The sequence below is a fragment of the Alosa alosa genome, chromosome 8 (genome assembly GCF_017589495.1).
Source record: "Alosa alosa isolate M-15738 ecotype Scorff River chromosome 8, AALO_Geno_1.1, whole genome shotgun sequence".
NCBI lineage: Eukaryota > Metazoa > Chordata > Actinopteri > Clupeiformes > Clupeidae > Alosa > Alosa alosa.
This window is the reverse complement of record NC_063196.1, coordinates 12,897,150-12,914,807: the sequence shown is the minus strand read 5'-3', so window position 1 is coordinate 12,914,807 and position 17,658 is coordinate 12,897,150. Positions and strand designations below refer to the sequence as shown.

Sequence of the window (17,658 nt, the reverse complement as noted above, 5' to 3'; positions counted from 1 at the left end):
CTTATCTTTACTGTCAATTTCAAAGCAGACACAAAGAGTCATTGAGATCGTTTATACATGACAGACACACATGTCAGACGCAGTGAAACACACCATCTTTTTAGCACTGGACTAGGTTTTTGTCAAGTGTTGCGCAGTGTATAAACCACTAGAATAAGAAACACCCATCAGAAACAGTAGGCCTACAGATGCTTTGGTTTAATTGGTAAGAATACTGGTAAAACGGCTGTTTTAGCAAACGCCATAGCGACACGGCCCTAAAAAAACCTTGTTTAGGCAGGTGTCTCAGAAACTATACCCATAGTGCTAAGTAGAAAGTTCAGGACAGTTTACGCAATAAAGTGTTTCTCAGGGATCGGAGGGCCAAGTTCTGAGATCACGTCCTTGTCCTCCTCTCTTTCCTCCGGGGCAGAGTCTGAGCTGGAGGGGAGAGGGATCTCCGTCCTGTATCGGCTCTTGTTTCTCCAGTTAATGGCTGCATACTCAGCAGTCGTCCCTGTGTCAGTCAAACTTGGTTCTCTCTTGTCAGACAGAGTGGGTGGGACCTGAACCGACGGCCCTGATTGGGCGACGGCAGCCTCAGCTGTGCCAACAGCTTGGAACAGCTCGCGGACTGTCTGGTATGGATGCTCCGCTGGCTCTGATTGCTCAGCCTGTGCACGGGATTGAGGACGCTGGGAATCAGTGACATTTGTTCCCTTGATACACTCATACGGATGCTCCATATCATCATCATCCTGGTCCGTTTCAAAGGCCTCATCATGAGTCTCCTGATAGGAATTTGGGAGTGAGGAATCTAAGGTATTTGGCTCCCTGATGAACGCATAAAGATGATCCTCTTCATCATCCTCTAGTCCCGGCTCTGAGTATATGTGGTGTGCAGAATGGGTGTGAATGGCATCGGTCTCATGTTCTGTGCTATTATAAACCATGTTACCGGTGCCCTCAAAACCATGCATGGAGCGTCCTGCTTGGTTAAGAAATGCAGGGTGTGAGACAGAGGCTATTCTGGTTTGGTTGTGCAGATGTTCCAAATTCTGGGCAAACCTGTCATATTCGGGGGTAGCCCATGTCCCGCTAAAATAGCCATGAGATAGGCCTGAGGACATACAGAAGTAAAGATTTAATGAGTTTAAAGAGTTAATGATGGGTTATGGTAAGTGAAGGTAAAGAAATAATCGACGTACAATATTGATTTAATATAACAAGTTTTCAAAAACTACATAACATTTTACAAATCCTGCCCCCACCTCGATTATGTGCGGAGGTTTTGGTCTGCTGATTATGAACCATAGTTAGACTTCTCATGGGAGGGTTGGGTCTTCTTTGTGCTTCCCAGTTGTATTTCTTAACACTGAAACCTTAGTGAAAAAAAGAATCATTTGTCATAATGCAATAACCATACAAGTTTCTTCCAGATACTTTAGGGTCTATTGCATTTTTTTACAGACATCACGTTTCAAAGGCAGATTGAAGCCTGAAATATAATACTAAAAAGTCCTGCAGCATTCCAAGTAAATTACAGCATCAACCAATTGTAATGGTTTACTCACAATTGTCATCTGAAATTGAGAGATGGGATGCATTTAGCTCCAGCGGTCCACCCACCTGCTGTGTTGAGACCTGAAATAGAACAGTTTGATTAGCCTGCATTTAATATTTGGTTTCATTGTCCTGACTCAATATGTGTCATGTCTATGATCTGACACCCTGTGTCCATCATAAAGATGACTAAAATGTAGCAAATTCCTTTCAAGAGTTTAATGTGTTTTTCCTAAAATCCTCTAAAGTCTGAATGCTGATGTCAGAAACAGTCAGCAACATCCTGCAATTAATGAGCAATTTAATACCTCAGGTGGTCATACTGATTTAAGAAAGCATAGATAGATAGATAGATAGATACTTTATTGATCCCCAGGGGAAATTCAAGGTCTCAGCAGCATACAGACAACACAAACACATTCTTTAACAGCAGAAAGAGTAAAAACACAACTAAAACACAATAAGGACAGTAGAAGATAAAGAATATGCTAAATATACTAAAATACAAATTATACTAACTAACACTTAATCTAAATCAATTCTAAAACAGTATCCACATAGTGGTGATTAATCAATCAGAGGCTTTTTGCAATGACTGAGGCAGGGACTGAGCCTGTGATTCTCTGTGCATAGTAAGGTATGGTAAGGTGCTCTAAGGTGCTCTGTGTGAATGAGTGTCATGGTGGTAGTGCAATGGTGATAGTGCAAATAAGTAAGTCCAACAGTGTAAATATCTATATATTTAACTATTTAAAGAAAATGTATAAGTGTGGCCACAGTTCGGCTGTGGCATGGAGGGGGGCTATGCATATGTGCTAACGCAAACAGTGAGGCATAAAGACAGTGGTAAAAGTGGCTAGTGGACAGACAGTACTTTCTCAGTCTGTCAGTTGTGCAAGGCAGTGAGCGAAGTCTCCAGCTGATCAGGCTCTTCTGCTTAACAATAGTGCGGTGGAGTGGGTGACACTCATTGTCCAAGATGTTGATCAGTTTGTTCAGGGTCCTTTTGTCAGATAATGAAGTGATGCACTCCAGTTCAGCTCCCACTACAGAGCCAGCTTTACTTACCAGCCTGTCAATTCGCCCTGCATCCTTCTTCCTTGTGCTTCCTCCCCAACATACTACTGCATAGAAGAGGACGCTGGCAACAACAGACTGGTAGAACATCCTAAGGAGCTTACTGCACACATTGAAGGACTGCAGCCTCCTCAGGAAGTACAGCCTGCTCTGCCCTTTCTTGTAGAGTGCATCAGTGTTGGCTGACCAGTCCAGTTTATTGTCCAGGTGGAGACCCAGATACTTGTAGGTGCTAACCACCTCCACATTGACCCCATCAATGTGGACTGGTAGCAGAGTGGGCTTAGACCTGCGGAAATCCACCACCATCTCCTTGGTCTTTGAAGTGTTAAGTTGAAGATGATTGAGTTTGCACCATTGCACAAAGTCCTCCACCAGGCTCCTGTACTCCTCCTCCTGCCCGTTCCTGATACACCCCACATTTGCAGTATCATCAGAAAACTTCCGCATGTGGCATGACTCGGTGTTGTAGCAGAAGTCAGATGTGTACAGGGTGAACAGGACTGGAGAGAGCACAGTTCCCTGTGGCGCTCCGGTGCTGCAGATCACAGTGTCAGAGAGACAGTTCTTCAGTCTGATCGAACTGTGGTCGCCTCGGGTCAGGTAATCTGTAATCCAGGTTACCAGGTGAGCGTCCACACCCATCTGCAAGAGCTTGTCTCCCAATCTGAAGGGCTGGATGGTGTTAAAAGCACTTGAGAAATCAAAGAACATGATTCTCACAGCACTTTTCCCCTTGTCTAGGTGGGAATGCATTTCACGACAGAAACAGACAGACAAGAACAGAACAAATGAGAATAGAATGAAATCACTTCAACCCTTCATGACCTTGTCAAACAAGTCATGAGTGATATATATATATATATATATATATATATATATATATATATATATATAGTTTATATATTACATACATATATATATATATATATATGTATGTAATATATAAACTGTCATAGTAGCAAATGTGTTGAAAGAAACAATGACTGATAATTATGACTAACTAGACACTGACTGACATGACATGGTTTGGCATATGTTATTATTATATTATATATTGTGGTTATGGCAGTCTCATGATGGAGAGTTAAAAAGTTAACATTGCAAACCATCATGAGAAGGTACAAATATAGATCTAGAGACTATCTGTATTTTATGATCCAGTGACAGAGATTGTCATAGATAATTTTAGATTTTCAAATTTATGTAATTTCATTAATTTCCTAATTATTGTAAATAAATGGAAGTGAAACTGCTAAATGAATAATACTAAGTTTGACTAGGCCTACATTTGATTTGGAGTATGCTGAGGCAGATGGTTATTTTGCTGACTGGGGAAGCTCTTTGTAAGAGAGCTGGGAACTCTCTGGAACTAGTGTAGTAATTGCTCCCCCTGCTGGCTGTGCTGACAACATTGCTTTAATATGTTACAATATTTGAACTTGCACCTTTTGTTTTAGGGATGAACATGGTTGACCTCCTGCTGCCGTTGTGTGACTATAAAAGAAAGAAAGAAAGAAAGATCTATACAAATGTGTACATTTTATTGACAAATTGTTTTACATAAAAATGTTTAAATATTATTGACACCATTATATTGTTTATTATTTATCTGTGATGTATTTGTTTATTTGTTTTGTTTTCTGTGTTGCTTTGTTTTGTCATAGACTGTGTTGGTTGTCATGGCATACCTAAGATGAACCTATCCCCATTCCACTGAGCAACCAAACCAGTCTTGCAGCCTTCTCATGACAAAGAAAACAGAGCTCTCTAAACATATGCCTTTGGTGCTGCTCTCATGTAAAGTCAAACACTCATCCGAACATTTTTATCAAGGTTTTATGTGCCAATTCAACAATGCTTTCATCAATTTTACACCTGAGCCATCCTAACATCAAGGTCATGTTAGGTCACATTCCAAGGGAATACAAGTCCTAAAATTATGAGCTCAAAATGTATTATCTTAGTTCTTCAGAAAAAGGGAAATAACCATGGTGGAATGTACACCATCAGAGCTAATTCTGATGGAGGAATTGAATTGATCATTTTATTGAACAACAATCAAAAAGAAGTGTTCAAAAGGATAAAAACACACCATAAAGCCCAAATGCTTGTTTCCAATGTGGTCCTTAAGATGGAAGGCGAGTAACAACACATTGACTAAAACATTGAGGACAAAGGGGAAAGGGGGCAACTAATAATCAAGACAAACAAGTAAAAACCAATCAAAAACACAAATAGAATTTTTTTTTTAATAAATCCAAAAAAACAAGAGCTAAGTTCCCAGACAAACAAGACACACAAACAGACGGTAACAATATTCAGTACTCAAGAAGGATGACATTGACACCTGCAGTATATGTGTGATGTCTGTGTGAAAATGAAATTTGGGAACCAGAATTTCATTAATCTCTCTCCAAAGTCCACCAAATTTCTAAATGGATTATTATAGCCCACATGTTAGTCTTGATTGATGTTTATGTTGTGACGCATTCATAAATTAAGTATTTGCACACATCCACATATTCACTATTGTTATAACCTAATTATCTCCTGATCACGCTCCACCCATTCAAAACTCATCATCACCACTCTGATCAATGGTCATCAACTTCATCTCTCTCACTTGTTGAACTGATTCAATTGTCTTATTCAAACCCTCCTGTTTGGCTATTTGTTGTGAAGTCTTGGTTTGATAGGAGGACTTTGTGCATTAACCTTTTTTGTGAAATCTGACCTTCTCAGTTTTGCACTATTACCCGATTCTCAGTGTTCTTTGTTATTGCCATCGTGCTAAGCTTTTATTTCGATCCAGTTTGTTTTCACCTGTGTGCAGTTCCCTGATTACTCTGTGATAATCTTTTTCATTTATTTACAGAAAGCAGGGTAAGAATCACTAAGTCATTATTTTGGTTGTTAATGTTGGCCAGTGGTATGTCATGGTAATAATATTTTCAACATGAAAGAAAGGCCTCTGGTGGACTTACCTATAACATGAGGAACACAGAGAGAGTAAAATGATGCATAGGAGCAGAATCAGTACGGACAAGAAGAGGACAGGGGGTGATGTAAAAGCTGCTGCCCATGCTGTGATATGGTCATCAACAGGAGCCATATCTGAGGTGATATTACAGTCAGAATAATCAGAGACAGATAGCCATTATCACAGGATAATGAAGTGATTATGTGGTGCCTTTTAGGGGAAACAAACAACTCATACTGTACATGGATACAAATTATGATTTTAAACAACAGTGTCCTGTATTTCGATGTGAGAGGTAAATATTTTGTTGTCATAAGAGTTTGTCATGTGCTGAAGACAGAACAGTCATGTAACAGATAAAAGAATGACACATGATACAGACAAACAGAAAATATGGTCATATGTTACACCACAAAAGCCAAGATCAGTGCTGTAAATGTTGTATATTTAATCAAAGTCCATAGGTGTCCCTGTGCACAAACCTTCAGTTGAACAGGTGCAGGTGAGGCAGGTAAGTATAATCCAAGAGTGAAAGATCAAGCAGCGTTTAAGTTTAAGCTTCATCAGGTTCGCTCTGAGCGAACCTGATGAAGCGCTAGGCAAAACGCGTTGTTCGTTCTACAATAAATATTAAGTTACAGTGATCAGTGTGCGGTGATTTTTGATCTTTCACTCTTGTATATTTAATGTTGTGTATGTTCATGCCTGAGGTATGGAGGTCATGAATTTTACTTGTTTAGGTTCCTGTTAATCACTGCTGTTACATAACACCATTTCTGGGCAGCTCCCAGCACTGTAAATATCTCACACTCTGTGTGTGCACTAAACACAGGGATTGGTAATCAATATGATTTCAAGGTTTCTTACCTGTGCCATGCAGTTGTGATGCTGGTCGTCACACATAGATCTGACACGCATAGGTCTGATGTGTGGCTACATTCTACACTCTGATTGTGAACTGAGACACCAAGACCCATCAGTATGCACAATCAATCACGTGTTCCTCAGGCGAGTGAATGTGGCTCCTGATCAAGATAGTAGAATGTTCTAACATCCAGGTGCCATTGCCACTGACAAACACAGAGTTGAGATTTGAGGCATTCTTTGGTCCATGGTGCCTCACAAAGAAAAAAACGTAAATTGTGGTGCATGTTCCCTTCTCTGTGTTCTATGCTACAGGTACTACAGGTGCTAAAAACAACCTTGTTCTCTTTTGTCAGGGATGTTATCGTCTGTCTGAAGCTTTAAGCTTGAAGCGTTAAGCCCTCATTCCATTCCTCTCTTTGTCACGTCAAAAAAATGCACCCGCGGTGTGAAGTCCAAAACTCCGCTCCAGCATCTCCGTCACTCCCAATGGCTATTAGTGGTTTATGGGTTTCAACAGCATGCCTGAAAAAGGGTCTGATGTTGTCCACCTTTTTTGTTTTCTAGATGCATTAGGTAGGCTATTTTGTTGTACTTGTGGAGCCATTATGTCTAGCTCATCCTAATTCCTGAGAAAATTAAATAATCACATTCATTTGTTAGTGACAACTCCTTGGTGTAGGATTTGGCAATGTAAAAGCTTAAACACCTCAAAATTCAAAATGTTCTGGACTTTGTATGACCACATCAAAAACAATTTTACTACTACTTCTACTAATCTACAAGGCCTGAGCAATGGAAAGGAGAGTTCTAACTTGACAAAGACCTACTTGACAACATTCTGAAAAGATAATATGGGCACATGGTCACATTCCCATCTTTGATATTCGTAGAGTTCATTTCACTCAGTCACTTTAGGGCAGTGGAATCCACTGAGTGAGCAGTTGCTTTAAATCTGTGAACATATTTCTCTATTTAGGTTAAGGAGGGCTGAGTTTGTAAACTGCAAGTGGATGATCTGATTAGATTTACATCCTAAAACTCATAAGATCGTTCTTTAACAAGAAAATTATTGTGCCTTTTCCAAAACCTTTTTTCCTGTTGGTGAGGGAGTAGTGAAAGTTCTCCAGATTCATTCTAATGCTCTTATAGTCAGGAGAATTTACACAATGCTGTTGATATAAAAACAAATATGAACATGATGCCAGGGACTATTTGGCAGCAGATATGATGCTATTGTAACCGGCTTAAAGATTATGTCAGTGGATTTCACAAATTATGAGTGAAAATTATTGGACTGGTTTAATACATAATCATTTTTATTGCATATGATATGTGATCAGACAAAAAAAGTGTTACAATGTTACAACCCACAGACATTTCAAGTCATGTTTTTTTTTGTTATAGCTAGACCTAGTTACACTCAGTCTGTAAAATAATCCTGAATTAAAAATACATTGAAGCCACGATACAAAAGTGTTGGTTTGTTTTAACAAGATCGCTGAGGTAATTATTCAGAGGTTACACAGTATGTGACTGTAGTATGTACCCAGTTCTCAAATGTATTGATATTAATTGACATAATACCAAGCCTGGATGAGAGAGAGAGAGGACGGAGAGAAAAACACATGGCCATAGTTACATGGTCAGAGAGAGAGTGTGAGAGATGACCTCATCCTGGCCTGTTTTATAAAGGTGAATGCAACTTCAGTACAGGCAGTACAATGCGGCCTTGTTGCTGATAAACATGAGAAGTAAGCAAGACCAGATTCATGTTACTCTGAGTAAATAAGTAACTATTTCATTTCTTATAGTGTGAGGAGTCTACATGGACTGCTTTGGATATTACTGGACAGTCTTGTAGGTTGCACTCTATGGTCAATATAGTAAACAATGTTAAATTCTGTGATGCTGCTCTGGACCCAGGAGGAATTAATCACAAAATGTAAAACATATGACTGAATTGTTGGCTGTTTAGCCCTGCAAACAGCTTTGCCAAAATACTGCTTACAATAGGTTTGCATACCAAGGTACTCAACAGCTTTCTTTGTTCTGTGTTGAATGAAATCAGAATAGATGTTTAATCATGTTTTAACAATGTGTAAACAGTGCATGTTGCCTGTACGACAAGCATTACAAAAAAACTCTTGCTAGAGGAATAGCCTTCAGAGTTAGTTGCTAGCAGCATAGCCTTCAAAGCACTTGCATTAAGACAAAGGTACTTCCTAATTGGACCAGAAGCAGATTGTCCAATCAGATTGGTCATTAACCAATTCTAAATGCTAAAAGAGAGAAAAAAAAGACACATCTGCAAAAAATAATAAAAACAGATGTCTTGGTTCAAACCCCCTCTTCTACCACTTCCCTCTCTATTAGCGAGTGAGGTTTCGCTCATTTTTTTCACAAAAAAAAAAAAACCCTAATCCAGCTTTATTCCTCCATTCAATCTTTTTAGGGACGGCGGCTGACCAGACTCCAAAGCTGGCTTTCAAGTAGGCCAGAGCAGCCGGTGGTTCCAGGAGGAATGTTGTCTGAGCTATAGATTAAAGCACAATGGAATGAACACAGCACCCACCAGGGTTGCCACTGTAAACTCACAAATGCTGACCTTTTTTTTTTTTTTTGAGGGGCTGACATATTAAGACGATACAGCCAACACACAACAGAACCCAAATAAATTCAATCCTCTTGCATGTGCTTTAGAGCTCTCTATCTGATAGCACTGTGAAAGACTTGGCAGTATTTCCGTTTTGATTTGCAACTGCACAATGGCAAAGTGGTCTGGAAAATTTTAAGTTAATCGTTCATATGAAAACCATAATGTGCATACTATATGTTATATTACATCCATTTATTTATAAATAATCATATGAACATTTCATAAATATTGCTATGTTTCAATACAACTCTTAAGTCAGTGGTATCTACCCATCTTTACTCATAGCAAATTGAGATTTAGTCTAAACAAGATAAGAAAAACGGTGAGAGGTTCTATGGCTATTTGTTCTTCAGCTGCTTGTGAACAGTCCTGTGCATCCAACCTGCTGTGGCCAAGCAGCACAGCACCAGAATGAAGAAAGACACGCTTGCTTCCACAACGAGCTCTTCTCCATGTACCTCCAGGATGGCTTCCCTCCGCGCAACGAAGTCCCTGAAGAGCGCTTCCAACTGGCACATAGTGCACATCGAAAGGAAGAGGTGGAACACCTGATGGGCGTGGCCGACGATGTCACAGTGGCCTGGGAGAAAGCACTCTGGGAATGGGTAGGAGAAGAAGAAGGCCGCCATCAGGAAGAAAGCCACCTGGCCGGCGTGGAACGGCAAAGCTGCGTCCCGCTCCCAGTCGCCTGTAACCAGGCGCTGCACCACGGGGCTGATGTCGAGGAAGTACGCCAGGGAGGTGGGGATGAGCTGGCACACCTTGCGGCGCAGCGGGTACGGCCGACGGTAGTGGGCCTTGGCAAAGCAGCAGCAGGCGCAGGAGAGCCATGCCAACAGGGCGGCACCTGGGAGGAAGAAGGTTCTGAGGCCCCCCGTGTTGCGCCAGGCTGCCTCGGCGGAGTAGAAATAGTGGCCCAGGGCGCAGCCATACTGGTAGACGGCCACGCCCACGTAGTCCAGGAAGAAGAGCGAGTAGTGGGCCAGCTCGGAGTGTGACTGCAGCAGGTGTGCCGCCACACTGCATGCCAGGTACGTCAGCGACGAGAGCACGTACAGAGCCAGGGGGAGCACAGAGAGGTCCAGCAGCAGCGGGTGCCCGCCGTCGTCGCCGCTGGTGACGGCCAGCAGAGCCCAGCAGCGCAGCAGCAGCACAGGTGCGGCCAGTAAGTGCGTCCACACATTGAGCGACTCGTTATGCCACTGGAAGACGCTCAGCAGGTAGCACTTCCAGGACTGGCCTGTGGGCCGGTAGCCGGACAGGATGTAGGGCTCGCGGAACAGGCTAGGGACGTCACCGGCCGGCACAGTGGGTTTTGGGGGCGGGGAGGGTGGGGAGGGAGGTGGACAGCCGCGGCAGGTTGCCCAGCTGCTTCACGGTCAAGGACAGCGTGCTCAGGCGTTGCAGGATGACTGTTGACATGACGACGGTGGAGTGGGGAGGGGATGGTGGAGAAAAACAAAAGCAAAGAAAAAAAGAAAAGGGAAAAAAGGAAGGAGACAGGAGAATACAAGACAAAACAAAAGAGCAAAGAGTGAGCAAGAAAGGGTCAGGAGGAAGATTGTCCAGATGTCCTGTGGATAAATACAAGGTATAATTACATGGAGCTATAGAGATGCGCACAGTATCTCTAGACCCGATTATGTTCAGAATTTTTAAAACTTTGGTGCTATCTAGTGAATCGGCCTACTTTTCCACAATTTTGATGAATGTAACCAAGCATGCCCCATCAACTGAGGATGTTGCATGCATAACTGAACTGTAGAATGACACAATCATTCCAGTACACAGAAAAAAAATATTTTATAATATTTGTTTGGTGTCAGCTCCTAACCAACATTTCAGGTTCTGAACAGAGTTTGTTTGGTTGAAATGCTCTGGACAGTTCGATATCTGAAGCGTGAACCTGAACAGAGACAATTCTTTGTTGTAGGAAAAGACCTATGAGACACTTTTGCTAAACATGTAAGTTCAGTAACAGTTGTACGACAAGTCCTCAAAAAAATGACTTCCACCGACATACAAATGGGACTGAATTGACTGAGATTCTTTCCCCATTTTTTTGTAAAATGCACCTGAGAGGTTCTCAAACTGGTAATTGCATTCTGCTGATAAATTATAGTGTCTTCAAAACAGACAGTATGTTTGCACCAGGTTGTGTGTATTTCTTATGACCCAAGGGAAGAAGTTGGTGTCCAAATGATGGTCACACCCATCAAGACATTTGAGTCCAAGGGAAAGATTGGGCAGTCCCTTATCGTTATTATTGTTATTTCTGAACAAGTATTGTTGGACCGACAGGAGGAGGAGTAGGGTGTCAACATCACCCCAGGCTGAGGAGATGAAGAAACAGCAAGAAAAACTTTTGTGGGTGCTACCTCATTGTCATGTAGTAGATGATCACATAAGATGAAGATTTAAATCAGTGTCTCTCACTACATTTTGTTGTAAAGCTATTGTACAGGTTTTGACCTAAAAATGAATGTTCACTGCAGTCACTGCTGCGACAGCCTAGTTGTAGGCTGGTCCCTGAGGAATTACAAATCAGTGGAGAGTAGGCTAAGTGTCCATTATCTTAGTCCATGTCTAAATTAATAAAATACAGACTGATTTGATGCTGACTTTACTCACATCACATGGTAATATCATGAGGAAATGGTTCTGATTTTATTCCATTTTACAGCAATATAGACAATGTCCCCAAATTTCATTCACATCTAGCTGATAACATTCCTAATGCAGGCTAAAGATTAGCAACGATCAGTATTAGGCTAAACACAATTTCACCACTCCTACATTTATACGAACAGCAACTCACGTACCTTAGTAACACCAATTCTTTCGAGAACACCTGTTGCTTGTTTGCGCTTGCAGTCTCCTCTAGGGCTTCCGTAACAGGGGGCTTCAGACCTCCATTCTCGGGGTAAGCCTAACTCTATAACCCTGTGATTTAGATGAATTCGCTCAGTAGCCCACTGCAAGCTAGTGTGTGATTGTTGACATTTTCGAGTAAACTCAAATCACGAGAACGCTGAGCTGAAGCAGCGCATATGTGCGCTCTAGAGGGCGGAGTTGGGTTGAATGCCTTTCAGTACTAAACACACCCACCAACGTCTCAGTTGAGGCGTCAGCTCCCTATTAAAATGATAAAATGAAACTTGGCCACATTGCCAATAAAACCTTAAGTAAAACAACCTAGCCACATTAGATCTATGACACATTTTTAATTAGGCATTAATTGACAAAATGCTGTAAATATGCCGAAATTAGCTTCATTGGTTGTCTCTGCCATTTCTTAAAAAGGCAGCCTAGAATAGAAGAGCCAATAAAAAAAATAAAAAGAACAAATGTAGGTAGGTAGATTTTTACCAGTCAGTCATTTCCAATGTTTTATGCTGTGGTGTGCTGGGGAGGCAGCATTAAGAAGAGGGATGCTGGGTGACTGAACAGGCTGGTAAGGAAAGCTGGTTCTGCTGTTGCCATTGAGCTGGAGTCACTCACAACAACTGCAGAGAAATGGACCATGAGTGGGATGCTGGCGATCATGCACAATGACCACCACCCACTACACAGCACATTCAATAAACAGAGGAGCATGGTCAGAGGCAGACTTCTTTTACTGTCATGCTCAACAGACAGGCTGAGGAGGTCCTTTGTCCCCAGGGCCATCCAACTTTTCAACACCACACAAAAGGGGAGGGGAGAAATTGACTTTTCAGCATGAGCCTGTCTCTCTCAGCCCCTACCATTATATCACTTTGTCTGCTGTACACCTGGCTGTCTTACAGGCTATTAGCCATCCTACACAATCTGGACTGTGGTCATATAACATCTACATATTTTCCTGTTTTATATTGTTCTTAAAGTATATTATTTGTTCTTGTTTGTCAAGCAATTCTATTATGTTTACATTCTTGTCTTTTCATAGTCATAGTTAAAGTTTAATAATAATAAGCAAAGCTATTGTGGCTTGTTACTGTCTTGTAACTGTTGTTCAATCCCTGCACTGTTCACTTTTGCACTACCTACCGTACTCTACCATAGCACCATCACATAGTCAGCCCATACCGGACCGCAGTGGTGTAGTCTACGTGATAGGCAGGACTACGCAGTATACCCACTTAAAAACCATCACCATCTCAGTATACCCACTTAAAATAGGCAAGGATATGTATTAACATTTGGGGTTGATCATACCCACTACAGCCTACTACTACATCATGGTATATCCACTACAGCAGGAGTCTCCAACCTTTTTTCCTCCAAGAGCTACTTTGACAAAATGAACATGGCCAAGAGCTAGTGTTTTATAAGCTAAAGTAGTATGTATTCATATGTATTCAGATAGCTGAATAAGTTTTGTATGCGTTTTAACAGTGGTGTAGGCCTAGTCTATCTACGCCTAGGCCTAGATTATAGCTGACAACAATTTCCTCTGAAAGAGTATCTATCATCCTTAATGGGTTCCCTGCCTTTTTGTAATCAAATGAACAGTAATTAACAGGGAGGGATGTGTTGGGTGTGGCCAGTCCACTGATACTAAAGGGTAACCATGACTCTCGCAGCTTAAGCAGGGAGGTATACCAAGAAGCCTATGTGGTTTAGTGACAAACCTGGGTATGTCAACTCAAAGTAAGTGGTAACCTCCTACAACAGAGCCCTATGGCATTGTTTTTTTCGCCAAGGAGAATGAAACCATACAGCTCTTCTATTAGGAGGTTTACCACTTACTCAGAGTTAACTTACCCAGTTTTGTCACTAAACCACGTATTTCAAATACCCCTCAGGACGATAAAATATTCAGCAGAAAGAAACCACAAAAAGACTAAAACTACTGTGCATCAAACATTCTACTTGCATTGATTTCCCGGTAGATGGCATAATAGAGTCAAACGGCGCAGAGCCCTACGGTGATACAGCTGTGAAACTACGTTTCCGGTATCTTTTTTGCATTTCTTACTTATTCGTGTGTTTCATCCATTATTTTTTGCTTAAAATACTGCCTTTGTTTTTTTATACGTTTTATGACATAGGCCTACCATCCTAGTGAACTTGTGCGACGTCATATGTGTCTGTGTTCTAAAGATCAAACTAGGAACTAAGGTAATATAGACGTTATATTTGACGGGATGTTAAAGAAGTCGGACAACAGCACATCAACATGGACGTGTAAGCAACATCACCTTCCTATTGATGGCATAAAACCTGTTGAGACGTTTGTGTTTTCCAGTATATAGCATTATTGTTTCCGTTTAATGTGTTGTTTAAACATATTGACATTTGCTTTTCAGGAGGGATGCAAATGCGGGAATGCTAAGCAACTATGAGGTGAGGTTACACACTGCCCATGTAGCACAATGCCAGCAAGGGCTCTGGCTACATGTCTTGCTGTTTACGTGTGTTGCCAGTGTTAATACGTTTCCCTCTGTTGCCTCAAAACGTAAATTATTCAGTGAAAGTGACATATAAACAATCAATCCGAGATTACACCCCCTCCCGTTTTGGTTAAAATATTGAGCTGTGTTTGCCCATTATTTTTAACAGGTGTATCAACTCCTCACAGACCTCAAGGAGAAGAGGAAAGAGAGCGGTAAAAAACACAGCACGGGTCAGCAGAATCTGAACACCATTATGTATGAGGTCAGGTGGCACATAATAATTTTGCCTGTACACATTAAAATGGATGTTATAACGAAGATACTCCCAGATACACACAATTTGACGTTTTATGCTCACTGACTGTTATTGTGTGTTTATCTCTGCCTGTAGACTTTGAAGTACCTTTCCAAAACGGCATGTTCTCGACAGAATCCCGAGATTGTGAAGGAGTTTCTCACCACCATGCGCGGCCACAAACTCACCAAGTTAGTGTATTAAACAACTAATTTATGTGTGACCATGTCCAACTTCGACAAGGCAGTCAGAAAGATCTTTTTGCATTTGACATTTGCATCTAAAAGTACTGGGTGTTATTTTACTAATGTCGATTACGTTATCCTAGTTAATACCAATAGTAGGCTAGATACTAGGAAAATATTTAATGATATTTCTTCCATTTAAAGTATTGTGACAGAGTTGACTGTGTATGCTATGTGCCTGTGGAGGGCTTGATTGGTGTGAAAAGGTGGTTTTCCTGATCAGTTACAGTTTTCTATAAAACTTCTGTAGGTTCATGTTTAGTTCTGGCAAGCAGACATTGATTAATCTATTATGTGTTATTGACCAACAGAGCAGAGAAGCTTCAGCTCCTAAATCATAGGCCGCAAACTGCTGTCGAGATCCAGCTGGTGAGATACTTTGCTCTTTCATCAGTTTCCTGTTAGTGTGCACATCTCTGCTCTGAGATGGCCTCAAAACCACTAAATGAGTTTTTTGGGTAAAGGAGAAGACATATTTTCTAAAGACTGAGAAAACACAACAACAATTAAGGAGAATCATGTTAGGCCTACTCTGGTTTCCCTTTGTGATCTCAGCAAAACTCTGAATCGACTGTGTCACTGATTGACAAATGAATACCACAGATGATTCTCTCTCTCTCTTCTCTCTCTCTCTCTCTCTCTCTCTCTCTCTGTCTGTCTCTCTCTCAAAATATTTATTTTGCTCAAATAGCTTGCAGGTTAGTGTAGTTATGCAAACGTTGTCTGTGCAGATGGTGGAGGAGAGTGAGGAAAGACTGTCGGAAGAGCAGATTGAAGAACTCATCCAGAAGGTGACAGACGTTCTCCCAGGAGACCCTGCAGAAGAAGGGGAGGCCGATATGGAGGCCTCAGCAGACCAGTAGAACCCTTTCTTTCATTGTATCCCGTGTGTGTGTGTGTGTGTGTATGTAGATTTCCCTGAAAACAAATATATTTGTAGAAAGGAGTTTGTGACCAGTGTGAAATATTTATTTAAAATTTTATTTTTACTGTCTGAATAAAAAATAGAATCTCACAAGTTGTACAGTGTAAGACCCTTTCTGATGTATTTGTTTTCAGTTATGTTTTGTATAAAATCATTCTGGAAATAGATAGATAGGTAGATAATGGAAAGGGAAACAAACATTAATAATAACAATAAAAAATACAAATGACATGAACCATTGCAGTCTGCATTTAGTTATGACACACACTTACGGCTCATACACACAGTTGCGTGCGTTGCAGTGCTGGAGACGCATCCGTTGCCGAACTTAATTGTGGGTCCGTTGCGTCGCTCCCGTTGCTCGCGTTGTTTATATGTTATTTTAAGGGCCATATTTTTCACCCTGGCGCATGGCGTAAAACTCGTTTTCCACCTGCATGGCACAAAGTGTATTTCCTTATTTTGCACATTTACTTTTTTAAACAATGCGCCCAGGGGTTTGACAATTAACAACCTAGGGAGTTGCCTAGCGCATTGTCCAAAAATCGCAAAAAAAAATCGTTGTTTATATGTTATATTAAATCGTTGTTTATATGTTATTTTAAGAGCGCATTGTCAACAGTCATATTGGCGGGTGCACAACGCACCATCCTTCTATCCTCCATGAATGCGCACCAGCGCACATCCATGCAAAACATTACAAACTAGATGTACCGCAGAGCGGTACAAAATATGACCGCCGCCCAGTCCAGCACATTTTTTCCACAAAAAGAAATCACGCTGAAAGGCCTATATGATTCTAACTGTCTCACTAAATTGCATTATCCACACTCAATTCTCACTTGTATCAAAGTACCAAAACATGATTAGTTCATAGATTTCACATGTAAAATTCATTTTATACAACCCCACCCCCATCTTGCCTGTTCATAATTCTGAGAAATTCATGTGTGCATGTACATGTTTATGTTTATGTTTATGTGTGTGGGTGTGTGTGTGTGTGTGCATGCTTGTGTGTGTGCCTGCGTATGTGCCTATGTTTGTGCATGTGCATGCATGCGTACATATGTCTACTGTGTGAGTTTGTGTCATACGTATGATTACTGTGAATGTATGTGTGTGCATGTGTATCTGTTTATGCACATGTGTGCACATGGAATGGGTTAAGATGACCCCTGGAGGCAAACATGCGGAAAAAAATGGTCATCCTAGGCCCTACGGTTCTCAAGATATTCACAGAAAACTGTGTCTGCCCTACCCTCCTTTCTGGGGGTCCAGTCCAGCGGGGGTGCTACAGATCAAAACGAAAAATGATGGTTCCATGCTATCCATGTGGGGTTACATGCCCACCAAGTTTCGTGTACCCCGGTCTAACAGTGTCCCGGGAATCCTTGACGGAAATTTGGACATGCGAAAAAGAAAAAAAAAAGAAAAAAAATCTGACTAAAGCTATATGACCGCCGCTTCGCTGCGCAATTAGGCGAGAGCACAGCTGAAGACGCACTATAAGCAACTCCTCTGCAGGATAAATGTTGTTTTATTCAGTCATTCGAAAAATATTAGGGTAAGTGTTGCTTTTTCCAGCCTATGTTTTCAATGGTAACCCATTGTCAGTCAATAGTGAAAGTAACTGACTGCCTATACCTGTCTTGTCATTGACTGACACCATGGTGAAGTTAGTTTCACTTTG

General features: G+C 41.2%; 2 protein-coding genes and 1 long non-coding RNA gene across 3 annotated transcripts; 1 reads left to right on the top strand and 2 right to left on the bottom strand.

Moving 5' to 3' along the window:
• Positions 1-934: 934 nt before the first annotated feature.
• LOC125299316 lies at positions 935-6,554 on the bottom strand. The gene is made up of 6 exons (XR_007194352.1): positions 6,470-6,554; positions 5,607-5,736; positions 4,068-4,116; positions 1,554-1,623; positions 1,251-1,361; positions 935-1,099 (listed from the first exon to the last, which is right to left on the bottom strand). It is a non-coding gene; the product is annotated as an uncharacterized LOC125299316 (long non-coding RNA).
• A 1,242-nt stretch (positions 6,555-7,796) lies between these two features.
• On the bottom strand, positions 7,797-12,175 carry paqr8 (progestin and adipoQ receptor family member VIII). Its single transcript, XM_048250558.1, is given in 3 exon segments — positions 7,797-10,465; positions 10,467-10,699; positions 11,948-12,175. Coding segments are annotated over 2 exon segments (1,083 nt in total). The 5' UTR covers positions 10,548-10,699; positions 11,948-12,175; the 3' UTR covers positions 7,797-9,463.
• Positions 12,176-14,109: 1,934 nt separating this feature from the next.
• Positions 14,110-16,061, top strand: LOC125299055 (calcitonin gene-related peptide-receptor component protein). Its single transcript, XM_048250132.1, has 6 exons — positions 14,110-14,294; positions 14,417-14,453; positions 14,670-14,765; positions 14,895-14,989; positions 15,355-15,412; positions 15,775-16,061. The coding sequence occupies exons 1-6, from the start codon at positions 14,287-14,289 to the stop codon at positions 15,904-15,906; spliced, it is 426 nt and encodes a 141-aa protein (XP_048106089.1). The 5' UTR covers positions 14,110-14,286; the 3' UTR covers positions 15,907-16,061.
• Positions 16,062-17,658: the final 1,597 nt, after the last annotated feature.